At 37.4% G+C, this 25,414-nt stretch overlaps 1 protein-coding gene across 6 annotated transcripts in view; it reads left to right on the forward strand.

Annotated features, from left to right (window-relative positions):
* The first annotated feature begins 597 nt into the window (after positions 1-597).
* LOC149234816 (uncharacterized) overlaps positions 598-25,414 on the forward strand; it is a 249,948-nt gene continuing 225,131 nt past the window's right edge. Inside the window, exon 1 of one of the 6 annotated variants that reach the window (XM_089371946.1) lies at positions 598-1,055. Coding sequence is in view for 2 of the 6 variants with exons in the window: in XM_089371944.1 (XP_089228070.1) it covers positions 933-1,055 (123 nt within the window). In the remaining 4 variants the exon portion in view is untranslated. The remainder of the gene's footprint in view (positions 1,056-25,414) is intronic. The other 5 variants (XM_089371948.1, XM_089371945.1, XM_089371944.1 and 2 more) reach the window with 5 other exon arrangements.

Genomic DNA, 25,414 nt, shown 5'->3' on the forward strand with positions numbered 1-25,414 from the left:
GCATCACCTTGGAGGAGGGAAGAATCCCACTGCAAAAGAAATTTCCCATGGTTTAACAAATCCGCGACAATGACCAGAAAAAAAGAGCTTCGGACAAAGGAAAAAACCCTGAAACTAAAAATCCCTTTGAAACAAGACAACAACAAAAGTCTTTAAAATTTATATCACAACCCTCTCAATCCTTAACATTACAAATCCTTAAAAGTTGCACACTTCTCAAAAAGTTTTCTTCATATCAAAATTAGTAATAATTTTTTCAAAACTAAATATAAAAACATTCAAAATTTAAATAATAATTTTACAAGACAAATATAATCTAATTTATTATTTACTATTCCAGACAAATATAATCTAATTTATTATTTACTATTCCATTTTATTATTCACTTTTGAAAATTCCCTTATAAAACACCCTATTTACATAAATCTCTTCATATTTATAAAGAAGAGAAATACAATATCTTAAGCGAAATATGTTGGCAACTTACCTCAACCAAAGTGCAAAAAGAATGCAAAAAGAGAGATCCAAATCGGATCCTTGGATGCAAAAGAAAAGGAAAACCAACCTCAAAAATAAACTAAAAACGTTATGTGATCTTGTATCTTAACCCAAGCTGGATATTTTGAAGGAAACAGAAGTTAACCCAAGCTGGATTTTTGAAGGAAACAGAAGTTTAGATCTCATATCCGGGTTAAAGATGAAATTTATAGAAGTTCCATGTTTCCCATGTAGTGAAGCGAGGGACAGTGCACCCGTTGTGTCCAAAGCCCATCTACTTAATTATTTGTCAGACGATCTACTCTCGTTCTTGCAATTTCAGTGTAAAATACACCAAATAATTTCTCAGGAGACAACAATCTCTATGTAGAAAGTGGCAGGAATGAAGAGGCTATTGTAAGGCAATAGGTTGTTAAGAGTGTTGTGTGGAAATATGCAAGTTTTCAGAGGAAGCGCATGCAGTTCGGAATGTCATCCTATCTTTACGAGCTTCAGAGCTGCATATATACACGCCACTGCGCCGTCTCTATCGAACAAAAGGGTTAATTGGGAATTCGTAAGTACACTGTCCTTGCTTATTTCATAATTATTTTTTGAATCTAGCATTTATATGATTTTATCTAAAACAAATTATGAGCCCAAGGTCACAAACAACACCTTCATATATTTTTACCTGAAACTTCCCAGCATATCATGGACAATTTTGTAGATATATGGTCTTGAATAACAATCCGAATGTCAGCCATAAGAGGCATATTAATAGCACCTAAACCCATCTAAACCCTGTTTTGAGATGCACCTCGATGTTGTGAAGCTTGAGGTTGCATATCCAAGTTTCAATCTATTATGATTATAGAAATGGAGGACATCCACCTTTCTTCATCTCTTTGGTACTAAATAATCTCCTCCACAATTGTATGTTAGATTCTAGGGCTTCCGCCACTATGATGTCCTTGAAGTTCATGGGTCATTTAGGTCTGAAGATTAGATGCCTTATTGAAATGTGCGTGGAATTGACTCAAAGCAATACAAGGTTGCAGGCTTATTAAGGATTTTAAAGTTAGATTAGCTGCATACCCAAATATATCTCTATTTATGGATGCTGTAGTCATGAATGTGCTTAATGCTTGGGCTATGTTATTATCTATGAAGTGGACCACAACCTTGGGAGGTAGTTTTCAAATGGATTTATCCTATGCAACCATCCCAGCACTTATTGGAACCTTCATTATCCTTTATAGCTAGCCTGTTGTGAAATTCTAAGTACAAGAATCCCCATGATCCTACGAATGAGCTAAAGTTGATGGAGTTGGTAATTTCTGTGTTTCTACAAACTGGAGAATACCTATTAAAGATGACACTGAACAAGTTACCATCACATTATCAACCCGAATAAATCATGTCTACTGACCAGACCTTCCTATTTTTTCTTTTGCATTTGAAGATACTATTGATGATACTTTTCTACCAAAAGAAAGGAATTACGGAAGACTAACATGTGACTATCACTGATGAAGACAAAGAGCAAGGATTTGTTACGATATTTACCAAAAGGGTAAAAGGCTTTAGAATTGTGTAAGGGTGACCAAGAGAATGTTGTCTTGATTGAGTCCACACACCCTACTTTTGGATCAATAAAAAGAAATCAAAATGGGGTTAAATGAACATTTTATTTTCAAACAAAACAGGGAGTTTTCAAGAGGGAAGTCTTGTACTTTTGTGGGGTAAGAAAAAACAAGAGTCGTTTGTACGAAAGAAGTTTGATGGTTTTGGGAAGGAGCTTTACAAGATTTAAGAAAAGGCTAAGAATGATTCTCTGTGTCTGGCCAGCCTTAGTGGAGAAAAGTTGCCTTCACCTACTAGTAGGTTACTTCTAAAGCCCTATTCTGCAGAAGGTATTTGAGTTCACTTGATTAGCGTAGAATATCATAGTTACATGTCATGTTGTGTTTGCATCTTGATTGTATTCTCTTGTTGATTGATTTTAGTTATTGATTGATATTATGCATTCATATAACTTAGATTTCTATAAAAAAAATAAAATAATGATGATATTAGACTGAATTATTTATTTATTTATATCACATTTTTTTCCACATTTATTTATACTTTCCTATACCTCTATACCAAGGTGGATCTTACCCCCCTACTTCATTTGTTATCAACAGTTTTATGTTAGAATATAGCAGGATATTTTAGAGTGATGCAAGAGTGTGTTGAATTTTGTAGCTATGGTCGGTCTTCATAATTAATCTTTTAGCTCTTGAAATATATGTAATGATTAATATAAGACATGTCCTTCATGTCGGTTTCAAAAGATAAAATTTTGAATTTTGAATTTTTGGCTCAAAATTTGTCAAGTCGGCTCCAGTTGAAGTGGCACCCATTCAGGCCAGCCAAAACACTATATATAAGGCACTCGACCTCCTCCTTCTAGCACAATTCTATCTCACACATAACAAGTTATCTTTTGGGCATCCAAGCGAAGGAGAAGAAGAAGAAGGATGCAGACATCTCAAGCATCTTTTCTATCTCTCTTTGACTTCATACATCTGGTTCTCTCTCCTCCTGCAGCTTCACACGTGTGAATTTTTTGGCAGTTTCTGGGAAGCAGGTCCGAAATCATGGTCAGCAGGGTTGAGTTTCTAAGTAGTTTTTGGGAGGCTGAATTTCGGCCTAGGAAGATCAAACACGACTGAGTTTGTTGGGTAGATTGGAGACTTGACAAGAGGTCTGCTTGACCAGGTTTGACCATTGTATTGTTGGTCAGTTCGAAACTTTGACCATCATATTTGACTAGAAGAATTATTTGTATCTCTTTTTGAACCAAAGAATTTCTCTAAGGAAAAGGTTGCTGGGCTTTCCCCCAAGTGGGTTTTCCCATGGTAAATCTTGTGTTATTTTTGTGCATTTATGGTTGAATTTCTAATGTGTAATTGCTTAATGATAAACTGGAAGTGCTAAAAGAATATCTACATCATTAGAAGTAATTATCAGTTTTCAGAAATTAGGGCTTGTATCTATTGCACTTGAAAGTTCAACATTGTTTCAGAGCTTTGGTGAAGGAAAGGACATTGAGATCACTCTTGAAGAGTTTTGGTGAAGGAAAGGACATTGAAATCACTCTTGAAGAGACCTACATCTGCAACGATGGGTTCCTTTATGAAGTCAGAGAACAAGTTGGAGGGAGCTACAAATTTCATGGCTTGGAAGACAAGACTTGACCTCATTCTTTCAAGGAATGATGTTTTAGATATCGTGAAGGCCAAGGTTACTGAACCTTCAAATAATGAAGGGAAAGCAAAATACAAGAAGGATGACATTGCAACCATGAGTATCATTGTGGATTCTATCATAGATTCTTTGATTCCATATGTCTCAAATCTTGACACTTCAAAGAATATGTATGATGCCCTGGTTGGATTATACACCATCAACAACATTGGTCAAGCAATGAGTTTGAAGAATGAACTTTGTGATGTTAAGATGACAAGAAATGATATTATGGCCTCATATTTCATGAGGATTTCTCAATTAAGAGATCAACTTCAAGCAATTATTGAAGTTATTTTTGATAAAAAACTTGTGATTATAGCACTTAATGGTTTGCCTGATTCATGGGACTCGTTTGCATCTAGTATTTGTGGCAGAGAAAAGATTCCAAGCTTTGAAGATCTATGGACCTCATGTACTCAAGAAGAATATAGACTTATATCAAAAGGAAAGATTCAAAGATATGAAGAAGGTGACTCTCAAGCATTTGTAGCACGTTCTAAGAAGGTTGGAGGAAGAAAGAAGTTTGGTTTTGAAAAAAGAAACGAAGGTAGAAGACCTGTTCCTCAAGGAAAGAAAGACATATCAAAAATTCAACGCTATCGTTGTAACAAATTTGGTCATTATAGAAACCAATGTCCTGAAGGATTGAATGATAGAAAGAGAAAGGGAAAGCAACATGCTACCACAACAAACATTGATGAACATCCAAAGAAACCCAAGAATGAAAATTCAGGTGACAAAGATTTCTTCTATTTTTCTGCTCTTATAGGTTTTGTTGCAGATAGCAATGACTTATGGTTGGTAGATAGTGGTGCCTCAAGACATATGATAGGAGATCGTGACAATCTCACAAGTATGATGGAAAGGAGATCATCACAAAAGGTAGAGCTTGGAGATAACAACAATTATGCAATCAAAGGCATTGGTTCAACATCTGTTGAGCTGGAATCAGGTGAAAATGTTCATCTTAACAACATACTATATGTACCAGGTTTGAAAAAGAATTTGGTTTCTATTTCATGTTTGGAAGACAAAGGATCTAGAGTAGCATTTGTAGATGGTCGAGTACTTGTATGGCCCAAGGAATCAAGTATAGACTGTGCTAGAGTAATTGGAGTTTGTGAAGGAAGGTTGTATAGACTCTTAAAACAACTAGCTGAAGCATTAGTGCATAATGATATCAATCCATGTGAACTATGGCATAGAAGATATGCTCACCTTCACTATAGAGCTTTGCCAGCGTTAAATCAGATGGTTTCAGGTGTTCCGGAATTGCAGATGGAACATGAAGGAGTATGCAAACGTTGTGCGCCTAGGAAGAATGTGAAGTGTTTTCCAAGTAGTGACAGTAGGTCCAAGGAAATCTTGGATCTAGTTCATCATGATGTGTGCGGTCCAATGCCAATGAAATCTCTAAGAGGCTCTCTGTATTATGTAGCTTATATTGGTGACTTCTCTCGCAAGACATGGATTTACTTCATGAAGACCAAGGATGAAGTCTTCAACAAATTTCAAGAATTCAAGGCTGAAGTAGAGAACTTGATAGGAAAGAAAATCAAGATTTTGAGATTAGATAATGGAGGAGAATACACTTCCAAGGAACTCATTGCCTTCTGTAAAGAAGCTAGGATTAAGAGGGAGTTGATAGTCCCTTACAATCCACAACAAAATGGAGTTACTGAAAGAAAGAACAAGTCCATTGAAGAATTTGTTAAGGCAATGATGCATGATCAAGACTTGCCCATGTTCTTATGGAGTGAAGCATCCATGACAATAGTCTATATTCAAAATAGAAGTCCTCATCGAATCTTGGAAGATAAGACTCCTGAAGAAGCATTCACTGGACAAAAACCAAAGGTTGGACATTTGAGAATCTTTGGTTGTCTAGTTTACATACATGTACCCAAAGATAAAAGGAAGAAACTAGAGCCTTTAGGAAAGAAAGGAATATTTGTTGGATATAGCAAGTCATCAAAGGCCTATAGAATTTATGTTCTAGGACAACGACAAGTTGAAGTCAACAGAGACGTTACCATTGATGAAAATGTTGCCTATTGGAAGTCCAAAGAAGCTCCCATGGACTCTGATGATGATGAAGAACATGAAGCTCCAAAGGAAGAGGGTTCAAGTCCTTCCAATTCTACAAAACATCCCGTAGATCATCAAGAAGAGCCAGAAGGGCCTAGTGAACCATTGGATCTAGTTGTTGTTCCTGAAATCAAGAAGAGACCAACTTGGCTTAGATTTACCCCTCCGGAAGCAGAAGGACATGCAGCTCCATGTGGCACCTTCAGGGAAAGCAAGAGACCTAAGAAGTATTTTGGATATGCAACATTGATGACTAATCTCATTGATTTTGAACCTTCCAACTATGAGGAGGTAGCTAGCCAACAAGTTTGGAAGGATGCTATGATGGAAGAATACCAATCTATTATGAAGAATGATGTATGGGAGATTGTGCCAAGACTTGAAGGAAAGTCAGTGGTGACCTCCAAATGGATATACAAGATTAAGCATGCAGTGGATGGCAGTATTGACAAGTACAAGGCAAGATTTGTGGCTAGAGGATTCTCGCAGAAAGAGGGAAAGGATTATAATGAAAAATTTGCTCTAGTTGCCAAGTACACTACTATTAGATGTATTATTTATGTTGCTTCTTCTATGATTTGGAATTTACATTAGATGGATGAAAAAACTGCTTTTCTAATCCATTGCAAGATACAATATTATTATGAACTATGCAACCCAAACCAATTGTAAAAATCTAATATAAAATTGTTGCATTTAGGGGCTAAAGTTCACTTGATCATTCATCTTAAATCATATTTTAATTCACATAAAAGGTGCTTCATTATATGCTAAACATTACGACAAAAATTAAAACATTGTAATTGAATGATTAATTTTATAATACAAGCATGAATTCTAAGTAATAAAAGAAGATAAAGGAACTAAAGCATGAATTCTAAGTAATAAAAGAAGATAAAGGAACTAAAGCATGAATTCTAAGTAATAAAAGAAGATAAAGGAACTAATGTTATGTCTCAATTATATTATTGCTAAATAAAAAAATTGGAATATAATAATTGATATTTCTATGTTGCATTATTATTATTATTATTTTGCAATATTTTTTAAGTTTTTAATAAGATTGAAGGTGAGGCAATTTATTATTATTATTATATATATATATATTTATTTATTTATTTTTTATTTTGAAAGGACACAAATTAATAAGATTGAAGGTGAGCCAATGCGTGTTATCAATTGCAACATGGCAAGATATTACAATAGTGACCCAACAAACAAATTGATAGGTTGTGGTTGGCTAAACACAATTTCTGAAAATAGTATACAAGCAATAATGTGACCAAACATGGCGAATGGAGCAATAATTTTAGAAATTCCCCCAAAGGGACATTGTGGTAGTGATATTAAAGGCTAAACTTATTTAAAATAAAAAATGACAATAGATTGGGGAAGGAGTCTCACGTTTGCAGATTGAAGGAAGCCTTGTATGGATTTAAGCAGGCACCTAGAGCCTGGTATTCTTGAATTGATGTCTACTTGACAAGACTTGGTTTCTCCAAAAGTGATGCTGATCCAAACCTATATATCAAGTTTGAGAAAAATGAACCTGTGATTTTATTGTTATATGTTGATGACTTATTTTTGACAAGTGTATAACATCTCATTATTAAGGAGGGAGTTGGCCTCTGAATTTGATATGAGGGGTCTTGGCTTGATGCATTATTATTTGGGACTAGAAGTATGGTAGAAGCTTGGTGAAATCTTCCTTGGTCAAGGAAAGTTTATTATCAAGATCCTTCAAAAATTTGGAATGATGGACTGTAAATCTATGGCAACTCCCATGGTGACTAATTTGAGGAAGTTGAGAGACTCTGAGTCAAATTTGGTAGATCCATCCATGTACCAGAAGTTGATTGGCTCCTTGATGTATTTGGTTAATACTAGGCTGGACATTTGCTTTGCAGTGAACACTTTGAGCTAGTTCCAGGTGGAACCAAGACATGATCATTGGATTGTAGCAAAGCATGTATTGAGATATCTACATGGTACAATTGATTATGGTTTGAGATATGTCTCAAATGGTGATATACAACAATAGGGATATATAGATTCTGATTGGGCAGGGAGTGGAAAAGACAAAACAAGTACATTCAGAGGTTGCTTCAGTTTGGGCTTTGTTATGATTTCTTGTGTGAGTGGGAAGCAGATATCTATTGCACTTAGCACTGCCAAGGTCGAGTATATTGCAATCAGTTTAACGAGTTGTGAAGCAGTGTGGCTTTGAAAGTTACTCACAGGATTATTTGATTAGGTGCTGGAATTGACTGTGATATATTGTGACAATCAAAGATGTGTGAAGCTTTCATATTATCCAGTTTTCCATGATAGGTTGAAACACATCGAGATCAAGTACCACTTCATTTGTGACGTGGTGCAAAAGAGAGTAGTAAAGATCCAGTACATCTCTATTGATGAGTAGATAACTGATATTCTTACAAAGCCTCTGTCTGGAGCAATGTTTGTATGCTTCAAGGAAAAGCTTGGATTTGTTGAGAATGCCTCCCTCAGTGAGAGGGAGTGTTGATGCGATAACATGTATCATACCTCCGTACCACCATTTTTTTTTTCAAATTTTAGACTCCAACAATTGAGCAAAATATATTGTCTAGAGTCATTTTTATTATTATCTCCTTAACCAAATTCTTCCTCTTTGATATAGGTTATAGGAAAATGGTTAAAACATCATCATCATACTCTTACAACAATTATTTATTCATAATGTATTTGTAATTTGACTTTGTCCCCCTTGTACAAATATTTTACCTTAATAACCCTAAGTTTCCCCCTTATTCTCACTCCTTTGAACACCTCTTGTGTTTAACATCTTGAGTTCTATGTTGGCACTTAAGTAATACCTTATGCCTCAACCTATAATTTAAAATTTTCGACCCAATGATCAATGCTCTATTCAATGGTCATAGTCCTTCCCACGAGGTTATGCACTAAACACTTTTTTGGACGACAATTGGAGCTTAAGGTTCAAGGCATTTGGGAGGCGAGCTCCCCAATCCTTGTTGTCCAACTCACCTTGCATTTCATGCACTTCACATGGATGTGCTGGCCTTGGGTTTTGTGGACAGTGGCGATTCATCAACCGATACAACGATGCTCATATGCCTTCCCCAAACCTTAAACCTCCTAAAGTTGAATTTCGCTGTCACTATGCTGCTCGCGCCTCATTCGCTCTATGCCAAGTGACTTCTCTGTCATTTCACAACTGTTTGGTTCATCTGCTTGCTGTGTCACGATAGCTTCTCCAACAATCATATTCCAGGCACATAGTGGTTTTTTCTTCTTCTTCCTTTTCCCTAGTTCCAGACGAGTCTATGAGCGTCTATTCTATGAAATGTTGTGCACAGGGAGCGATGAGTAGCTTCTCTTGTCGAGCCTCCAGTTTTGGGGAGCTTCTAGTAGGAAAACCCATCGCGTTTCAAAGGTAATTTTCCATGGCCTCCCACAGTGGTTCATTTGATACCCTAGTGTTTGGCCCTGGGTCACAGTTCATTTCGGGGTTTCTTGAACTCGACACTACCTCCTATGTACAGGTAACTCCTTCCAGTTCGAGGCGGCTACACTGTGTTGACCTCTACCGGTCAACTACCCATGCAGTACCCCCCCTTTTTCTTTGCAAGAAAGGGGCAGCACCTGATCAGCGTGTCCGTGCCATCCAGCAGTCATCAGCAGCTTGATCAATCTAATTGTAAACCCAGTCTGCATGTATTAATTGTAAATAATCTTAGCAGATATGAGTCGTGTATGTGAATTGCCTAGGTGGACCTAACTTTCTAGTGGTAATCTACGTCCCAGAAGGTTTTTCGTCTCACCGATCCATGGATCGGCAGAGTTTTCCTTCAAACCTGACCCCAAAGCCGGGATGGATTTTGTCATTAGAACTTTAGGAGAATCCTAGTGTGTTAATCTGCTAGATTATAGTTGTGTCGCAGAACTGGGTGATTTGTGAGGGTCTGTATTAAAGGGGTTTTCCCCCTTAAGATGTAATTTTGTAAAAGTCATCATGAAATGTGTCCTGAGGGTCGAAAAATGTTTTAAATCCCCTCATGAGTCCTAAGTCCTAGGTCCTAGGTGATGTTTCCGAAGGCTTAGTTCGATGATCCATTTTAAAATGAATTAAAAAATTAAAAAATGAATAAAAATAATAAAATAATAAAATAAATAAAAAATTAAAAAATGAAATAAATAAAAAATAATAAAAAATTAAAAAATAAAGCAAAAACCCTAAATTAATAAAATAATAATATTTTAAGTGAATGCATGCAAAATATTATTTTAATAATAAGTTAATAAATCGACGGATGAGATCAAGAGATGTCTTGATCCTCATCAACGGTCGAGATCATTTCAACATGGATCACTCGAACTAGCCGTTGGAGTCATTTCCTTTATATAGGGTGCTAGGGGTCATTTCAGATCATTGGATCTGTGAGTCTGATACTGAAGAAACTCTCTTGTAAATCTGTTTCTGGTTAATAAAAGAAGACTTTGGGGTCCATATCTTGCTGGTGTTACTCTCTTGAAATGCTGTGAGATTGTTTAATTTTCTGCATATGTTATTTTCAGCCGTTAATAATAGCTTTTTTGTAGAGTATTGTGAGCACAGGTATCTTGTTCACTTGCTAGGGTTTGAGTGTTGTTAGGGTTTCTGAAGTAATGGCAGGTATCTCCATTACTTTCTAAGATCTAGCAGCATTTTTGCCTCTTTACTGATGGTTGTTTTGAGCTGTGCAGAAAACATTTTCTGAAGGAAATTTGTGGGCGTTCGGGGAAGTTCTCGGCTGAACCAGCCAACTCCCACAAGCATTTTTTGCTGAGCCCAGTTGGATTTGATCCTGGGTCTATCATTCGGTTTATTTTTCTAAGTTGCATGAGAGATTTTCTGAAGTTCTTCACAGTGAAAACCTAAAATTTCTGTTCTTTAAAATATTTTCGTGCTTATTGCTGAATCTGGCTGTTAAAGGGCCATATTTGTACATTAATTAGCTGTTCTAGGGTTTCAAATTTTTCTTCAGTTTTCATTAGGGTTTTGTCTTTTCTGCAATTGCAGGATTGCCGTCAAGGTTGACACGCCGACACACTGTGCATAAGCAGCAGATTTCAACGAGAGGCATTCTTTGGTTGCTGGTTTATATATGCACAAACACCAGTTTTCCGCCGTCAGCTTCATTGTATCCACGTTATCAGGCATTGAAACTCTGCAATAAGCTGCCAACAGGTGATTTACATCAAGCACAAGCCAATTCTGCCGCCGACAAAATTCTCTGCATAACCAAAGACAGAGGGTGATTGTGTGGGCATCGACAATTTTTATATACGCCGGCAGCAGGGTGTGGCTATTCAGCGTGGAAAGGGTTCAACAGCCTTTGACGTGATCTGATCAGCAGATGTGCCATCAAGCCTGCAGTTCCAAGTCCATTGGTAAAAAACGGCGTCCTCGCGGAGGAAGTGCTATTCAACGCTTGAGCTTTGTTGTTGTTTTCGATTTTTCTCTACATTGAGTCGGTGGAGTTGCGGAATGGAACAAGTTCCGGAAGTGTGTTGAGCAAGGGCGCTGAGGAATGGAACTCCGCTTCACCGTTCCCAGAGCCAAAGCCACAGTTCGAATAACAGAAAGGCAACGATCAGCGGTCCTCACGCAGCAAACCGATCATATATGCACCACCGGCTCAGGTTTTACGAATCTGCCCAGGTAAACGTATTGTCAAATAAGTGTTTTTCCATTTACATAGCAGGTAAAACCGATTATCAAGTTGATACGTCCGTGCCCTCATTCGAATCATTTCTAAAGCGATTTCGTCATTCAACTATTGACGGCTAGGTTTCCTGTTACGTTTTGCGTTTCGATTTTCTTGATACATAGCTGAGGGTTAGGCGTAATACCTCTCACCGTTAGACCTTTTTTTTTTATGCGTAAGTTAGGCTATCGTTTCTTTTTGTTAATTTCGATTTTATTTGCTTAGGATTTTTCAATTGTATGTTAAATAAAATCATTTAGAGTAGCGAGGTTATTTTGGCTAGTTTAAAGTTTCATTTAGATTTCAATTAAATTTTAAAAAGAAAATGTTTACGTGAAGTTACGATTTTAGTTTTTTTTTAAGATTTTGATTTAGTTTTTTTTAGATTTTAGATTCAGGTTTATAATATGTATATATTTGCATAGTTGTTTCTTAGGCTTTGTTAGATTTTAATTTTTTTTTTGATTTAATATATTTTAGTTTAATAATTCTTAGATTTTAATTTTAATTTTTAATTTGTTTGTTTATTTTGTTTAGATTTAAATTTTATGAAAAAATAAAAGATAAAAAAGATTTATTTATAATTTTTTTAGATTTAGTTTTATTTTTAAAATAGTTTAGTTTTAGATTAATATTTTAGATTTCATTTTTAACTTTTGTTTTATATAAAGAAAAAAAAAATAATAATTATAATAAAAATAAAATAAAAAAATATTAGGAAATTTATTTTTATTTAGGATTTTAATTTTTGATTAAATAGTTAGATTTAAAAAAAAAAAAAAAAAATTCGAAAAAAGTATAAATTTTTTTTTTGTGGAAAATTTTCTTCGTCAGATCCAGTTATTTTCAGGAAATTTTCATGTTATATCTTTCATGCTGAGATCTAAATTTTCAAGTCGAGATACGAAATTGATATCTAGTTAATGATTTACGATTCTCGTGGTGTTTTAAGGCATTTATCTCTTCAAAATTTTCAGTTGCTGGATATCGTTTTGGTCATGTGATTTAGCTGATACCTTTCGATGACAAATGATTGCTGTTCACGATTTACGTTTCTATATCATCTAACAAGTAATCATCTTAACCATAATCTCTTAAGGCACTGGTCTGCTAAATTAATTAAATCTTTTTAGTGCTTATCTTAATCGTATCTCGTGTCTCCCAACCAACTGGTCGACAGTTGGCCTCATCATCTCACAGGGACTACCCCCCTTAGCCGCGGGAGACAGGCTTAAACGGAGGGATCGGGGATCAGAGTGACAGCCCCTGGTCTGAGCGTTGTCGTGTCAATCCGCGCGACAACATTTTTTGGCGCCGTTGCCGGGGATAGAGTTTTTCTGTCCTTGGTGTTTCAACAGCTTTTCATCATTCATCGTTCATCTGTCTATCATTCGTTTGAGCCGGCAACGCCAACATTTTTTGGCGCCGTTGCCGGGGACAGAGTTTTTCTGTTCCTGGAGTTTCATCGATATTCATCTTCTCATCTTTCTCATCTCTCATTTGAGCTGGCAGATTCGACCTTTGAGGTTATCATTTGGATCTTTTATTGCCTTATTTTGCGCCATATCAGTAACATCTCTTCGGTTTGTTTCTTGTTTGGGTGGCGACTCCACTTTCTCATTTTTCCCAGACAAGAAGCTTTCTTCATATCTGCTTGTGGTTACTTTTTGGATCCTAGAATCAGATTCATTGTTCAAGTGGCGACTCCACTTCTTTCATCTCTTAATTTTCTTGAGCAGAAATCTCTTTCTATCATCCATTTGATCCCTTATTGTTCATCATGGATTATTCATTTAAACCATGTCGTTTTACTGACAATCTCCATGATCCTCCGAAAGAGGCCATTTCCAAATTATTTAAGTTCTCGAGTGGTGATCCGGTCGCTGTTAGACATCATTTAAACATGTTTACTTGTGTAATGATCTTATATTGTAGATTTCCTCAATATAATCATGAAGATTTCAAGATGCGTCTATTTGTCCATTCTTTAGAGGGTGATGCCTTGAGTTGGTTTAATAATTTTCCTGATGATTTTTTCACTTCTTTACAAGACATTCTCAATGCTTTTAAAGATAGATATGATAGTCCAAACAGCTTGCCTTCTACCTCTAAAATTGTGCAAACGAAAGAAAGTAATCTTGTAAAAAATCCAGCTGTTGAAGAAAGTTTTCAAGATCAGAATGTGTCATCCACCGGAAATATCTCAGACCAAGTTCATGATAGTGAAAAATCAGGGACAAATGACAATGAAAAGGAAGAACAAAAGCAAATTATACAAGATCTAATGATGCTGGTAAGAAATATGGAAAGCAATCAAACTAGTCTTATCAATGATGTTAAAACTTTATGCACCCAGCTGGAAAAACGTAATAGGGAGTTGGAGGTCACACAAAATCAGCATGCTAAGGAAATTGAGGCCATGAAAATTAAATATGAAACAGAAATTAGAAGCATGCAAAGCAAGATGTCAGTCTTAGAGGAAAATATGGTGACCATGAAAGCTGATCATGATAGGGAAATTGACTCTATGACGTTCAATCATAACAATCAGTTGGCTGACATGCAAGCGAATCATAAAGAAGAAATAAATTTCATGCAACATTGCTTGATGGACATAAAGGAAAAGAATGATAAAGTAATAAAACACATGCAAGAACACCATGCCATACAAATCAGTGCTATAAGGGATGAATGCTCTAGTCAGATGGATGCCATTAGAATACAAGTTCAAAAGATTCAACAATGGTCAGATGATAAAAGAAACCAGGAGCCTTCTCATTTGCCGCAACAAGTTCCATCTTATTATGAGGAGGTCATTAGGTGGTTAATTGAAGGTGATCCAGATAAGCTTAAAAACGATAAAAATCAGATGCAAGACACAAAAAGACTTAGCATGCATATCTTACACACTTTATCTGATAGTTTTGAAACAGAAAGTACCAGATCATCAGTAATTCAACCTGCCAGAAAGAAAAAGCGCAAGAGAAAGAAAATAAGAAGAAGATTTGACGCATCAGACGGCCGTGAGCAGCTTGATTTTCGGATAGGCAAAAGTCCTACCATATGCAAAATTGGACATGGCACATCCGACAAGCAGCCGACAGATTTGCCTGAAAGCAGGCAAATGCTCAGTATGCACTATATTGAACACATCTGATGCCATGGGGCATCTTTTGTATCGTATTTCTAACCCTACTCCTTGTTTTTTCCGCATTTTTATTTCTGTTTTAGGATTAGATTTGTTTTTCTAGATTAGTTAATAAATGAAGAGCTTTTATCTTTCTTGTGCTTAATGTATATGATGATTTTTGGATGGACGCTACTTATTTTTGTGTTGTATGGATGCAGATTCTGGATTCTCACATTCCTGCAAGCAGCAACGTGTCCCCAAGTAGAGCCAGATGTTGACCTCTACCGGTCAACTACCCATGCAGTACCCCCCCTTTTTCTTTGCAAGAAAGGGGCAGCACCTGATCAGCGTGTTCGTGCCATCCAGCAGTCATCAGCAGCTTGATCAATCTAATTGTAAACCCAGTCTGCATGTATTAATTGTAAATAATCTTAGCAGATATGAGTCGTGTATGTGAATTGCCTAGGTGGACCTAACTTTCTAGTGGTAATCTACGCCCCGGAAGGTTTTTCGTCTCACCGATCCATGGATCGGCAGAGTTTTCCTTCAAACCTGACCCCAAAGCCGGGATGGATTTTGTCATTAGAACTTTAGGAGAATCCTAGTGTGTTAATCTGCTAGATTATAGTTGTGTCGCAGAACTGGGTGATTTGTGAGGGTCTGTATTAAAGGGGTTTTCCCCCTTAAGATGTAATTTTGTAAAAGTCATCATGAAATGTGTCCTGAGGGTCGAAAAATGTTTTAAATCCCCTCATGAGTCCTAAGTCCTAGGTCCTAGGTGATGTTTCCGAAGGCTTAGTTCGATGATCCATTTTAAAATGAATTAAAAAATTAAAAAATGAATAAAAATAATAAAATAATAAAATAAATAAAAAAATAAAAAATGAAATAAATAAAAAATAATAAAAAATTAAAAAATAAAGCAAAAACCCTAAATTAATAAAATAATAATATTTTAAGTGAATGCATGCAAAATATTATTTTAATAATAAGTTAATAAATCGACGGATGAGATCAAGAGATGTCTTGATCCTCATCAACGGTCGAGATCATTTCAGCATGGATCACTCGAACTAGCCGTTGGAGTCATTTCCTTTATATAGGGTGCTAGGGGTCATTTCAGATCATTGGATCTGTGAGTCTGATACTGAAGAAACTCTCTTGTAAATCTGTTTCTGGTTAATAAAAGAAGACTTTGGGGTCCATATCTTGTTGGTGTTACTCTCTTGAAATGCTGTGAGATTGTTTAATTTTCTGCATATGTTATTTTCAGCCGTTAATAATAGCTTTTTTGTAGAGTATTGTGAGCACAGGTATCTTGTTCACTTGCTAGGGTTTGAGTGTTGTTAGGGTTTCTGAAGTAATGGCAGGTATCTCCATTACTTTCTGAGATCTAGCAGTATTTTTGCCCTCTTTACTGATGGTTGTTTTGAGCTGTGCAGAAAACATTTTCTGAAGGAAATTTGTGGTCGTTCGGGGAAGTTCTCGGCTGAACCAGCCAACTCCCACAAGCATTTTTTGCTGAGCCCAGTTGGATTTGATCCTGGGTCTATCATTCGGTTTATTTTTCTAAGTTGCATGAGAGATTTTCTGAAGTTCTTCACAGTGAAAACCTAAAATTTCTGTTCTTTAAAATATTTTCGTGCTTATTGCTGAATCTGGCTGTTAAAGGACCATATCTGTACATTAATTAGCTGTTCTAGGGTTTCAAATTTTTGTTCAGTTTTCATTAGGGTTTTGTCTTTTCTGCAATTGCAGGACTGCCGTCAAGGTTGACACACCGACACACTGTGCATAAGCAGCAGATTTCAACGAGAGGCATTCTTTGGTTGCTGGTTTATATATGCACAAACACTAGTTTTCCGCCGTCAGCTTCATTGTATCCACGTTATCAGGCATTGAAACTCTGCAATAAGCCGCCAACAGGTGATTTACATCAAGCACAAGCCAATTCTGCCGCCGACAAAATTCTCTGCATAACCAAAGACAGAGGGTGATTGTGTGGGCATCGACAATTTTTATATACGCCGGCAGCAGGGTGTGGCTATTCAGCGTGGAAAGGGTTCAACAGCCTTTGACGTGATCTGATCAGCAGATGTGCCATCAAGCCTGCAGTTCCAAGTCCATTGGTAAAAAACGGCGTCCTCGCGGAGGAAGTGCTATTCCAGCGCTTGAGCTTTGTTGCTGTTTTCGATTTTTCTCTACGTTGAGTCGGTGGAGTTGTGGAATGGAACAAGTTCCGGAAGTGTGTTGAGCAAGGGCGTTGAGGAATGGAACTCCGCTTCACCGTTCCCAGAGCCAAAGCCACAGTTCGAATAACAGAAAGGCAACGATCAGCGGCCCTCACGCAGCAAACCGATCATATATGCACCACCGGCTCAGGTTTTACGAATCTGCCCAGGTAAACGTATTGTCAGATAAGTGTTTTTCCATTTACATAGCAGGTAAAACCGATTATCAAGTTGATACGTCCGTACCCTCATTCGAATCATTTCTAAAGCGATTTCGTCATTCAACTGTTGACGGCTAGGTTTCCTGTTACGTTCTGCGTTTCGATTTTCTTGATACATAACTGAGGGTTAGGCGTAATACCTCTCACCGTTAGACCTTTTTTTTTATGCGTAAGTTAGGCTATCGTTTCTTTTTGTTAATTTCTATTTTATTTGCTTAGGATTTTTCAATTGTATGTTAAATAAAATCATTTAGAGTAGCGAGGTTATTTTGGCTAGTTTAAAGTTTCATTTAGATTTCAATTAAATTTTAAAAAGAAAATGTTTACGTGAAGTTACGATTTTAGTTTTTTTTTAAGATTTTGATTTATTTTTTTTTAGATTTTAGATTCAGGTTTATAATATGTATATATTTGCATAGTTGTTTCTTAGGCTTTGTTAGATTTTAAATATTTTTTTGATTTAATATATTTTAGTTTAATAATTCTTAGATTTTAATTTTAATTTTTAATTTGTTTGTTTATTTTGTTTAGATTTAAATTTTATGAAAAAATAAAAGATAAAAAAGATTTATTTATAATTTTTTTAGATTTAGTTTTATTTTTAAAATAGTTTAGTTTTAGATTTCATTTTTAACTTTTGTTTTATATAAAGAAAATAATAATAATAATAATAAAATAAAAAAATATTAGGAAATTTATTTTTATTTATGATTTTAATTTTTGATTAAATAGTTAGATTTATAAAAAAAAAAAAAAATCGAAAAAAGTATAAATTTTTTTTTGTGGAAAATTTTCTTCGTCAGATCCAGTTATTTTCAGGAATTTTTCATGTTATATCTTTCATGCTGAGATCTAAATTTTCAAGTCGAGATACGAAATTGATATCTAGTTAATGATTTACGATTCTCATGGTGTTTTAAGGCATTTATCTCTTCAAAATTTTCAGTTGCTGGATATCGTTTTGGTCATGTGATTTAGCTGATACCTTTCGATGACAAATGATTGCTGTTCACGATTTACGTTTCTATATCATCTAACAAGTAATCATCTTAACCATAATCTCTTAAGGCACTGGTCTGCTAAATTAATTAAATCTTTTTAGTGCTCATCTTAATCGTATCTCGTGTCTCCCAACCAACTGGTCGACAGTTGGCCTCATCATCTCACAGGGACTACCCCCCTTAGCCGCGGGAGACAGGCTTAAACGGAGGGATCGGGGATCAGAGTGACAGCCCCTGGTCTGAGCGTTGTCGTGTCAATCCGCACGACAACACACTGTAAGGGATTTACCATTTCCATAGAGGGTTTATAAGTACTTTTTACAAATTCTTGGCACTGTTTGCCATAAACGCAATGTATAATTTCTTTGGTGGCCATATTCTCTTGGTTGGGTTCGACTCTTACCCTACCTCTCCGTTGATCTCTCCTATCGATTTTCGACAGAGCACTGTATATTTGTTGAGATCATAGTTCTAGTAGCTGTTCCCCTGAGTTTCGTAGGAAAGTATTTGTTGATTTGAGGTAGCATCGGATGTGCTCTAGCCATGAAAATTGGTGGAGAGAATAAAGAGCATGAGATCTCTAAGACCCAGAAATCGTTTTGGAAAATTCCATTCGGATTAAAAGTTATTAAAATAATTAATATTTTTAATGAAGTCCTAAGTCTAAACTTAGGAAAATAAAAATATTAATGGGTATTAATAAAGATAAGGATGAGAAGCTTCTAAGAGATGAAGATCACGTCTATTTTAATCTTATTCGTTGATTAGGGACTTAATCTTGACTGTTGATTCGTCAACAGGAAAAGTATAAGAGAAGGGTTGAGGGTCAGTTGGAAACATACTAAGGGAGATCAGTCAGTTCGATTTCTAGAGCAGGGTTTGCTGAGAAATTCGAACTAGAGGTCTGGATTGCAGCAAGAGGTAGCGAGTATGAAGCTAAGAGGTAGGGACAATGCCAGAGGATTAGCACAGAGGTAAAAAAGGCAGAAGCAAAGACACTCATGAAGATGCAGAGGCAGTAGGACTGCGCAGTCACTAGAGGGCCTGCGTGGGTGACGTAAAGAGGCCTATTGCTGATGCAGAGAGGCAAAATACTGACGTAGAGGGTCTGGGAGCTGCGCAGAGGCTAGATGGTCTGCCGCTGAGCCTAGGAGAGGTTCCAGAGAATTTATCTTGGTAGGGTGAGCCAGTTTGGCACCCAGTGTACTCAGAAAAGCTGTTTAATAATAAAATCCTCCTCTGCTGCACCGGTTTTCCCGCATTGGGTTTTTCTAGGGACAATTGTCCAAAAATATCTGTGTTGATGTGTTTGATTCTTGTGCATGTATTTGTTTCTGTATTGTGGTGTGATATCTGCAGCAGAATTTATTTTTAATATTTACTGAAGGGTTTTCGTAAATAACTTATTGGAAAATAAGTAGGTAATATAAATCAGTTGTTGCAGTATAGAATTTTCACAGTATTGAGGTTGTCTTTTGTAGGCATTGTGTTTTGTTTTTTTCTGTACTGGAGTGCTTATTGGTTTGCTCTCGTTCTACTGTTCTTTCTTCAAGTAATTTGGTCTCCTTATCACTTAATGTTCTTCTTGATATCTGCTTCTTCTTCAATCCCTTTATACGATGAGGTGATGGTATTGTTGGAAATACTGAGGGGGGGTGAATCAATATTTCTTTTTCTGACTATTGTTTTACCAGTTAAACAATTTATATTTAGAACACAAGATGAACAACAATAATAAATGCTTTTATTAATATAATCTTTGCAGTAAAATAGATACAATATATAAGTGGTTGCAATCAGTTGCCAAGCTCCAACTTGGACTTTGGTGAGGCTCCAACCTCCAGAGCACCAACTCTATTTTGCCAAGACACTAATCTCGGACTTAGGAGCACCAACTCTCAAGGACTCCAATCCTTCCATTTCCTGAGACACCAGTCCCAAAGACACTTATCCTTCTTACTTCTGAGCATCAACCCCAAGGACTCCAATCCTTCTTACTTCTGAGGCACTAGCCCCAAGGACTCTTATCCTTCTTGCTTCTGAGGCACCAGCCCCAAGGACTCCAATCCTACTTACTTCTGAGGCACCAGCCTCAAGGACTCCTATCCTTCTTGCTTCTGAGGCACCAGCCCCAAGGACTCTGACCCAATCTTGTCAAAGCACATTTGATAGTAATGTTCTGCTCCCAGAACTCTTCTCTATTGAGTTCTGTCTGTTTATAGCTTCACCGTAGTCTCCATGCTACAACATCAATGACAGCTAGTATTCTTATGAAGAAGTCTTTACATCTCTGCACACTGCCCACACATAGTCTCCAATAGCTTTCATGCTCTCTGATAATGTCTTCATGCAACTTTAGTCAGTCTACTATTCGCTGCACTAAGCTCTACATAAAGAACAACTTCATGTTCAAGCTTATGTTCTCTGCTGGCTACTTCTCCCCTTCGACTATCTGCTGTCCTGTTGGCCCTTTGGCCCTCTTTCTGTTCTGCTGGATCCTCTTGTTGCCTCTGTCTCCTCCAGCTTATTTTCCACAGCGTTCAACAGCCTTCAAGAACATTCCACAACGTTCTCTTCTTTTCTTGTCTTTTATTCATTCCTCATGCCTCTGTTTGTTGGTTTCCTCTCTTCGCTGGCCCTTTGGCTTCCTCCTCGGTCACTGTCATTTCCTCTGCCTCTTCGTCCTCGCCAGCACTCCTGAGACACATTGCTTCTCAAGAGAGGTCCACAAATGCACAGAGAAATCATGTCTTACGTTAAACTGTAACAACGCTCCTTTTTACAATAATTACATAATTACAGACATACACAGAGACGACATTGTTTAATGGACAACCGCGTCCCAATCGCAATCGCAATCGGCTTGATTCAGCCTCTTGAACTATCGGGAGCGTTATTGTATTGCATTTCTGCCTCAAAGGCCCGCGCACGACAAATATCAGAGAGATTCTTTTTTCCTTTTCAAGTTCACGAGTCGTGAACTGTTATTTCTTCGTAATATAGATGCTCGAGATCAATCCACTAAATGAAGCGTCTCAACTCATATATATATATATATATATATATATATATATATATATATATATATATAGATATATAATGTATGGGTTTCGTGAGCAATAAGTCTATAATGGAAGACTCTCCGAGTTATATATTTTAAATGAGAAAAACTCATAAGTCAGCCCCTCCTCCCAAGGAACGTGTCCTTTGATGATTTGCAAAAGTCGCCCCTCCTCCCAAGGAACATGTCCTTTGGTGATTTGCAAAAGTGCCCCTTATATATATGACTTTTGCAAATCACCAAAGGACATGTTCCTTGGGAGGAGGGGCGACTTTTGCAAATCACCAAAGGACACGTTCCTTGGGAGGAGGGGCCGACTTATGAGTTTTTCTCATTTAAAATATATAACTCGGAGAGTCTTCCATTATAGACTTATTGCTCACGAAACCCATATAAACGTGGTATACCCATATGGCGGTCCCATATGCCACATCATCCTTTTATTGCATTCGCCACTTTCAGAGGTTCTTCTACAAGTCGAGCCTAAAGCATTGCCGATGGCCGATGGGCGATTCCCCTGCTCCGATGGACCGGATGCGATATGGTATTAAACCATAGTTAATATACCCGTCGGGTCTACAGCCTTATCGCAGTCGGCGCTTCCAATGTGGCAAGGCTTTACGGCTTGCGATATGCGACAGTTGCGATAATATATTAAGTCATATTACAATGTTGCAGCGGGTCCACATACTTTATCGCAATCGGAGGTTTTAATGTGGCAGGGCCTTAACCACTTGCGATACATAATCCCGACACGATAGACGCGATATTAAATTGCAACGTATTGCAATGGTCCCATGGGTCCGCGCATATATTATCGCAATCAGAGGGTTTCGGGGGTGACAACCCTTTTGAACTTTGCGATAGGTGGATGCGATATAACAATAGGGCAGTGTTATAATGTTACATTCGGGTCCGTTTATTATCGCATCAATATACTCTGCTCCTTTAACTTTGTTTATATATATATATTGCTCCGCTGTTTTAACTCTGTTTATATGCTCCTCCGCTTATGCACCTTACTCTTGCAATATGCGATAGCTCTACTCCTCCGATAGTTCTTCCTTTGGCATTGTTGCTCCGAAAGCTCTCGATGGTTCTGTTTTCGTCTTTGGCATATATATGCTCTGTTCTATTCGCTTTGTTTGCTCCTGTAGCTCTGAGAACTCAGTTTTGGCATATATATTACATATATATATGGCTCCTCCTGTAGCTCCTCTTGCTCCAATGTGGCTCCTCTGGCTTGGCAGTGTCTTTCAAAGACCTCCTTGCATATATGAATGCCTCTCTTGCTTTGATATCCTGTGATATGCTTTGATCTGCCTCCTTTGGTAACTCCTCTTGCTTATGGCTTGGCTATCCTGATGGCCTTGCTCCTGTCTCTTCATGGATCTGCTCGGCTTCCCCTTGGCTTCTAGTATCTAGAATATTGCCATATTAGTATCTGGAATATTGCCATATTGACATCAATGACAACCTCGGTCAACAAGTATATCGACCACAGTAATGGTTCTCTTTGTCTGCAGGGTTTTCGAAGGAAGACCAAGGGTTTGGGTCTCTGTTCTTGGTTGATTCAGGTATTTCCATTTGCCGCCAATCATGGTAAGACAACAACCTCTCTTCAACTTACCTTTTATTGGATTTGTATCGTTTCCTTTTGCCGAGAATTAGCGATGCCTTTCCAATGTGGGTTTGATTATAGTCTTTTTGTCTCATGGTAGGGTAATAAGGCTAGGGTTTATTCTACAAATGTCTAGCACTCAGCCATTGATAAGTGTGGCAAGCTGCCTACGCAAGGTAAGGTAAGTTTCTCCTTTTTTGTTTGTTTCTTAAAAGCAATTTATTCGTTTCTACTACTTTAGATTCCATCATTTCTTCTTCGTAACTCTTTTAATTGTAGCATATGGTGTCTGCCATAGGGATGGAGCGTATCAAGATTTGGGGGCGGTTTTGCTTACCAAAAATTCAGTCCCTGGTATTTTCGGCACACAGTTCATCGATTCCTCTATGAGGTGATTATATTTTATACCTACCCATTATTTTTTTTATACGAGGTTATCGAGCTTTACGCAAGCTTAAACTAATTACTGCTCTCCCCATAACCCCTCTTCAGATGGGAGAGGCAAATACCTCGACATGCGTACTTATAGCAGGTAGTTTCTTTGCTTCTTGGATTTGATTATGATCAAGGACCCTGCACTAGGATTTATTTTACTTATATATATATATATATATTTTTCCGCTTGTTCTTATTCCTCTTATACAGGTAGAGTATGATTGGGTTGTTCGGCTAGACCACCTCCTTTCCTTTCAGCTAATCGTCCCATCACTAACAGTACTATACACTGCTACAGGTCGGTGTGCCATGCTTAATTTCTTGAAGCCTATTCACGAGGGTGTATCATCTGGAAAAATTATTCTCTGTTTCATATTGCGCGTGGTGTCCGATTAAATGATTGTATACTGCCTAGCCATGAAGGCGATTTTTTCCTTAGAAGAAGAGCATTTGTATTATTTTTACAGTTATATATAAGACCTTTAAATGCTTTTATCTGAACTTGATATGGACTGTTTTGTTGAGGATAATACTTTATCCAAAATACAATGTTGTCCTTAACTTCTCCTTCTGCCAGGTTAATATACTGTTAATGTTAATATAATGTTGTCTTTGAATCTATTAATTCACTTGTCTCCTCGATTGCATCCTAATTTTCAAAGGATATGTTTTTGTATTTGTGTAACTGCATACTCGTTCTTAGAGAATCGTTGATAGAAGTATGGATTCGAATTGATGTTACAATCAAGGAGTGATTGCTTCTACTTGTTTTTCTACGAACGAGTGAGGAATTTACTTCGCTCTTTGCATCACTGTGTATATATTTAATATTGTTGTTTCTTTTCCTTTATACTTATATCTTAACTATATATTATCAAGGGAAATGTCCCATTTTCTTTTTCCTGAAAGTTTTATGCACTATAACTAGCTAAGGTTTCTACTAGAGTGTACATGCTCTATTTATCTCAGGCAGGAGGCACTGCGTAGAGTAGTACACAAATCTCGATTTAAATTTTTAATTAATCATTCCCATCTTTCTCACTCGATTGCCTAGTCATCACATTTACAACTCATGAAATCCTATGCATGTACTCCTAGACTAGTCTGTTCCTACTGTGTAATAAGAATTATCTTCAGTACCTTAATGTATTGAGCTCGAATATGTCTTAACAAGCTTTTTCATTTTTGAATAAGTATTCCCAATGTATAAGCCGAACTAGGTATATTTTTCTTTTGTTGTTCAACTTTAGTTTCGATCTTTTTCTGCTTACACGCTAGATCATTGTTCCTGGGAACATATCTATTACAAACTATAGAGAGTTACATCCCTATACATACTACCAATTTCCCAACTCTGTTACGAAGTTGTATATTCTTTAATCCATTCCATCCTCGGAAAATAATCAACCTGACTACCTAATTGTTACATCACTTTTCTGGTAATAATCATTAAATTTACTCCTAGATGCGGGTGACAATCAAGGACAGTGAGGTGGCAGCCAACTGGGTTGGCGTGTGGCGAGACCACATGGCCTCCCGCAGGTTGGCACAGTGGTCCAAAAATGGCATTTACAATTGCCATAAATGCACCTTATGCGAGCGCTGCCTCCACTCTGTTAACTGCCATCAACCTCGGCTCAGTGCAACCATGAATTCTCGGGAGAATTACACCGCTGCTTTTGCCCATCAAACTCTGCAACCTCTACCATTGCAATGTCTCTGCCCTCAAGCTGTGATTGTACCCAGCTCCCGCACAACCACTGGGAGACGCTGCCACCTCCTTTGCTGCATTGATTTCGGCCTGGGCATCCACTTCACCCACAACCTGAATTGTCATTTCATCTTCCCTTCGGCCTTCACTGCTCATCCCTCTGCTGAGTAGTCCGCAAGCTCAATTGTGTCGTTGCACCCCATTGTGCCCAATTCCGGAAGAAATTCGCATCCGCCTGCAGACAGTATGGTGCGACACCGTATGCACAGCCGCAGGGGCGGGAGCCGAGGGAGCCTGAGTCGCCCCCGACACTCTCCTGCTTTGGATACCACCTCCTCTCTGGTTGAGCAAATCCCCGAACGTTACCCAAATACTCGCAGTGGAAGA

Source organism: Pinus tabuliformis, chromosome 8 (genome assembly GCF_031772625.1).
Source record: "Pinus tabuliformis cultivar Carrire ecotype Pingquan chromosome 8, CPIR1, whole genome shotgun sequence".
Classification (NCBI taxonomy): domain Eukaryota; kingdom Viridiplantae; phylum Streptophyta; class Pinopsida; order Pinales; family Pinaceae; genus Pinus; species Pinus tabuliformis.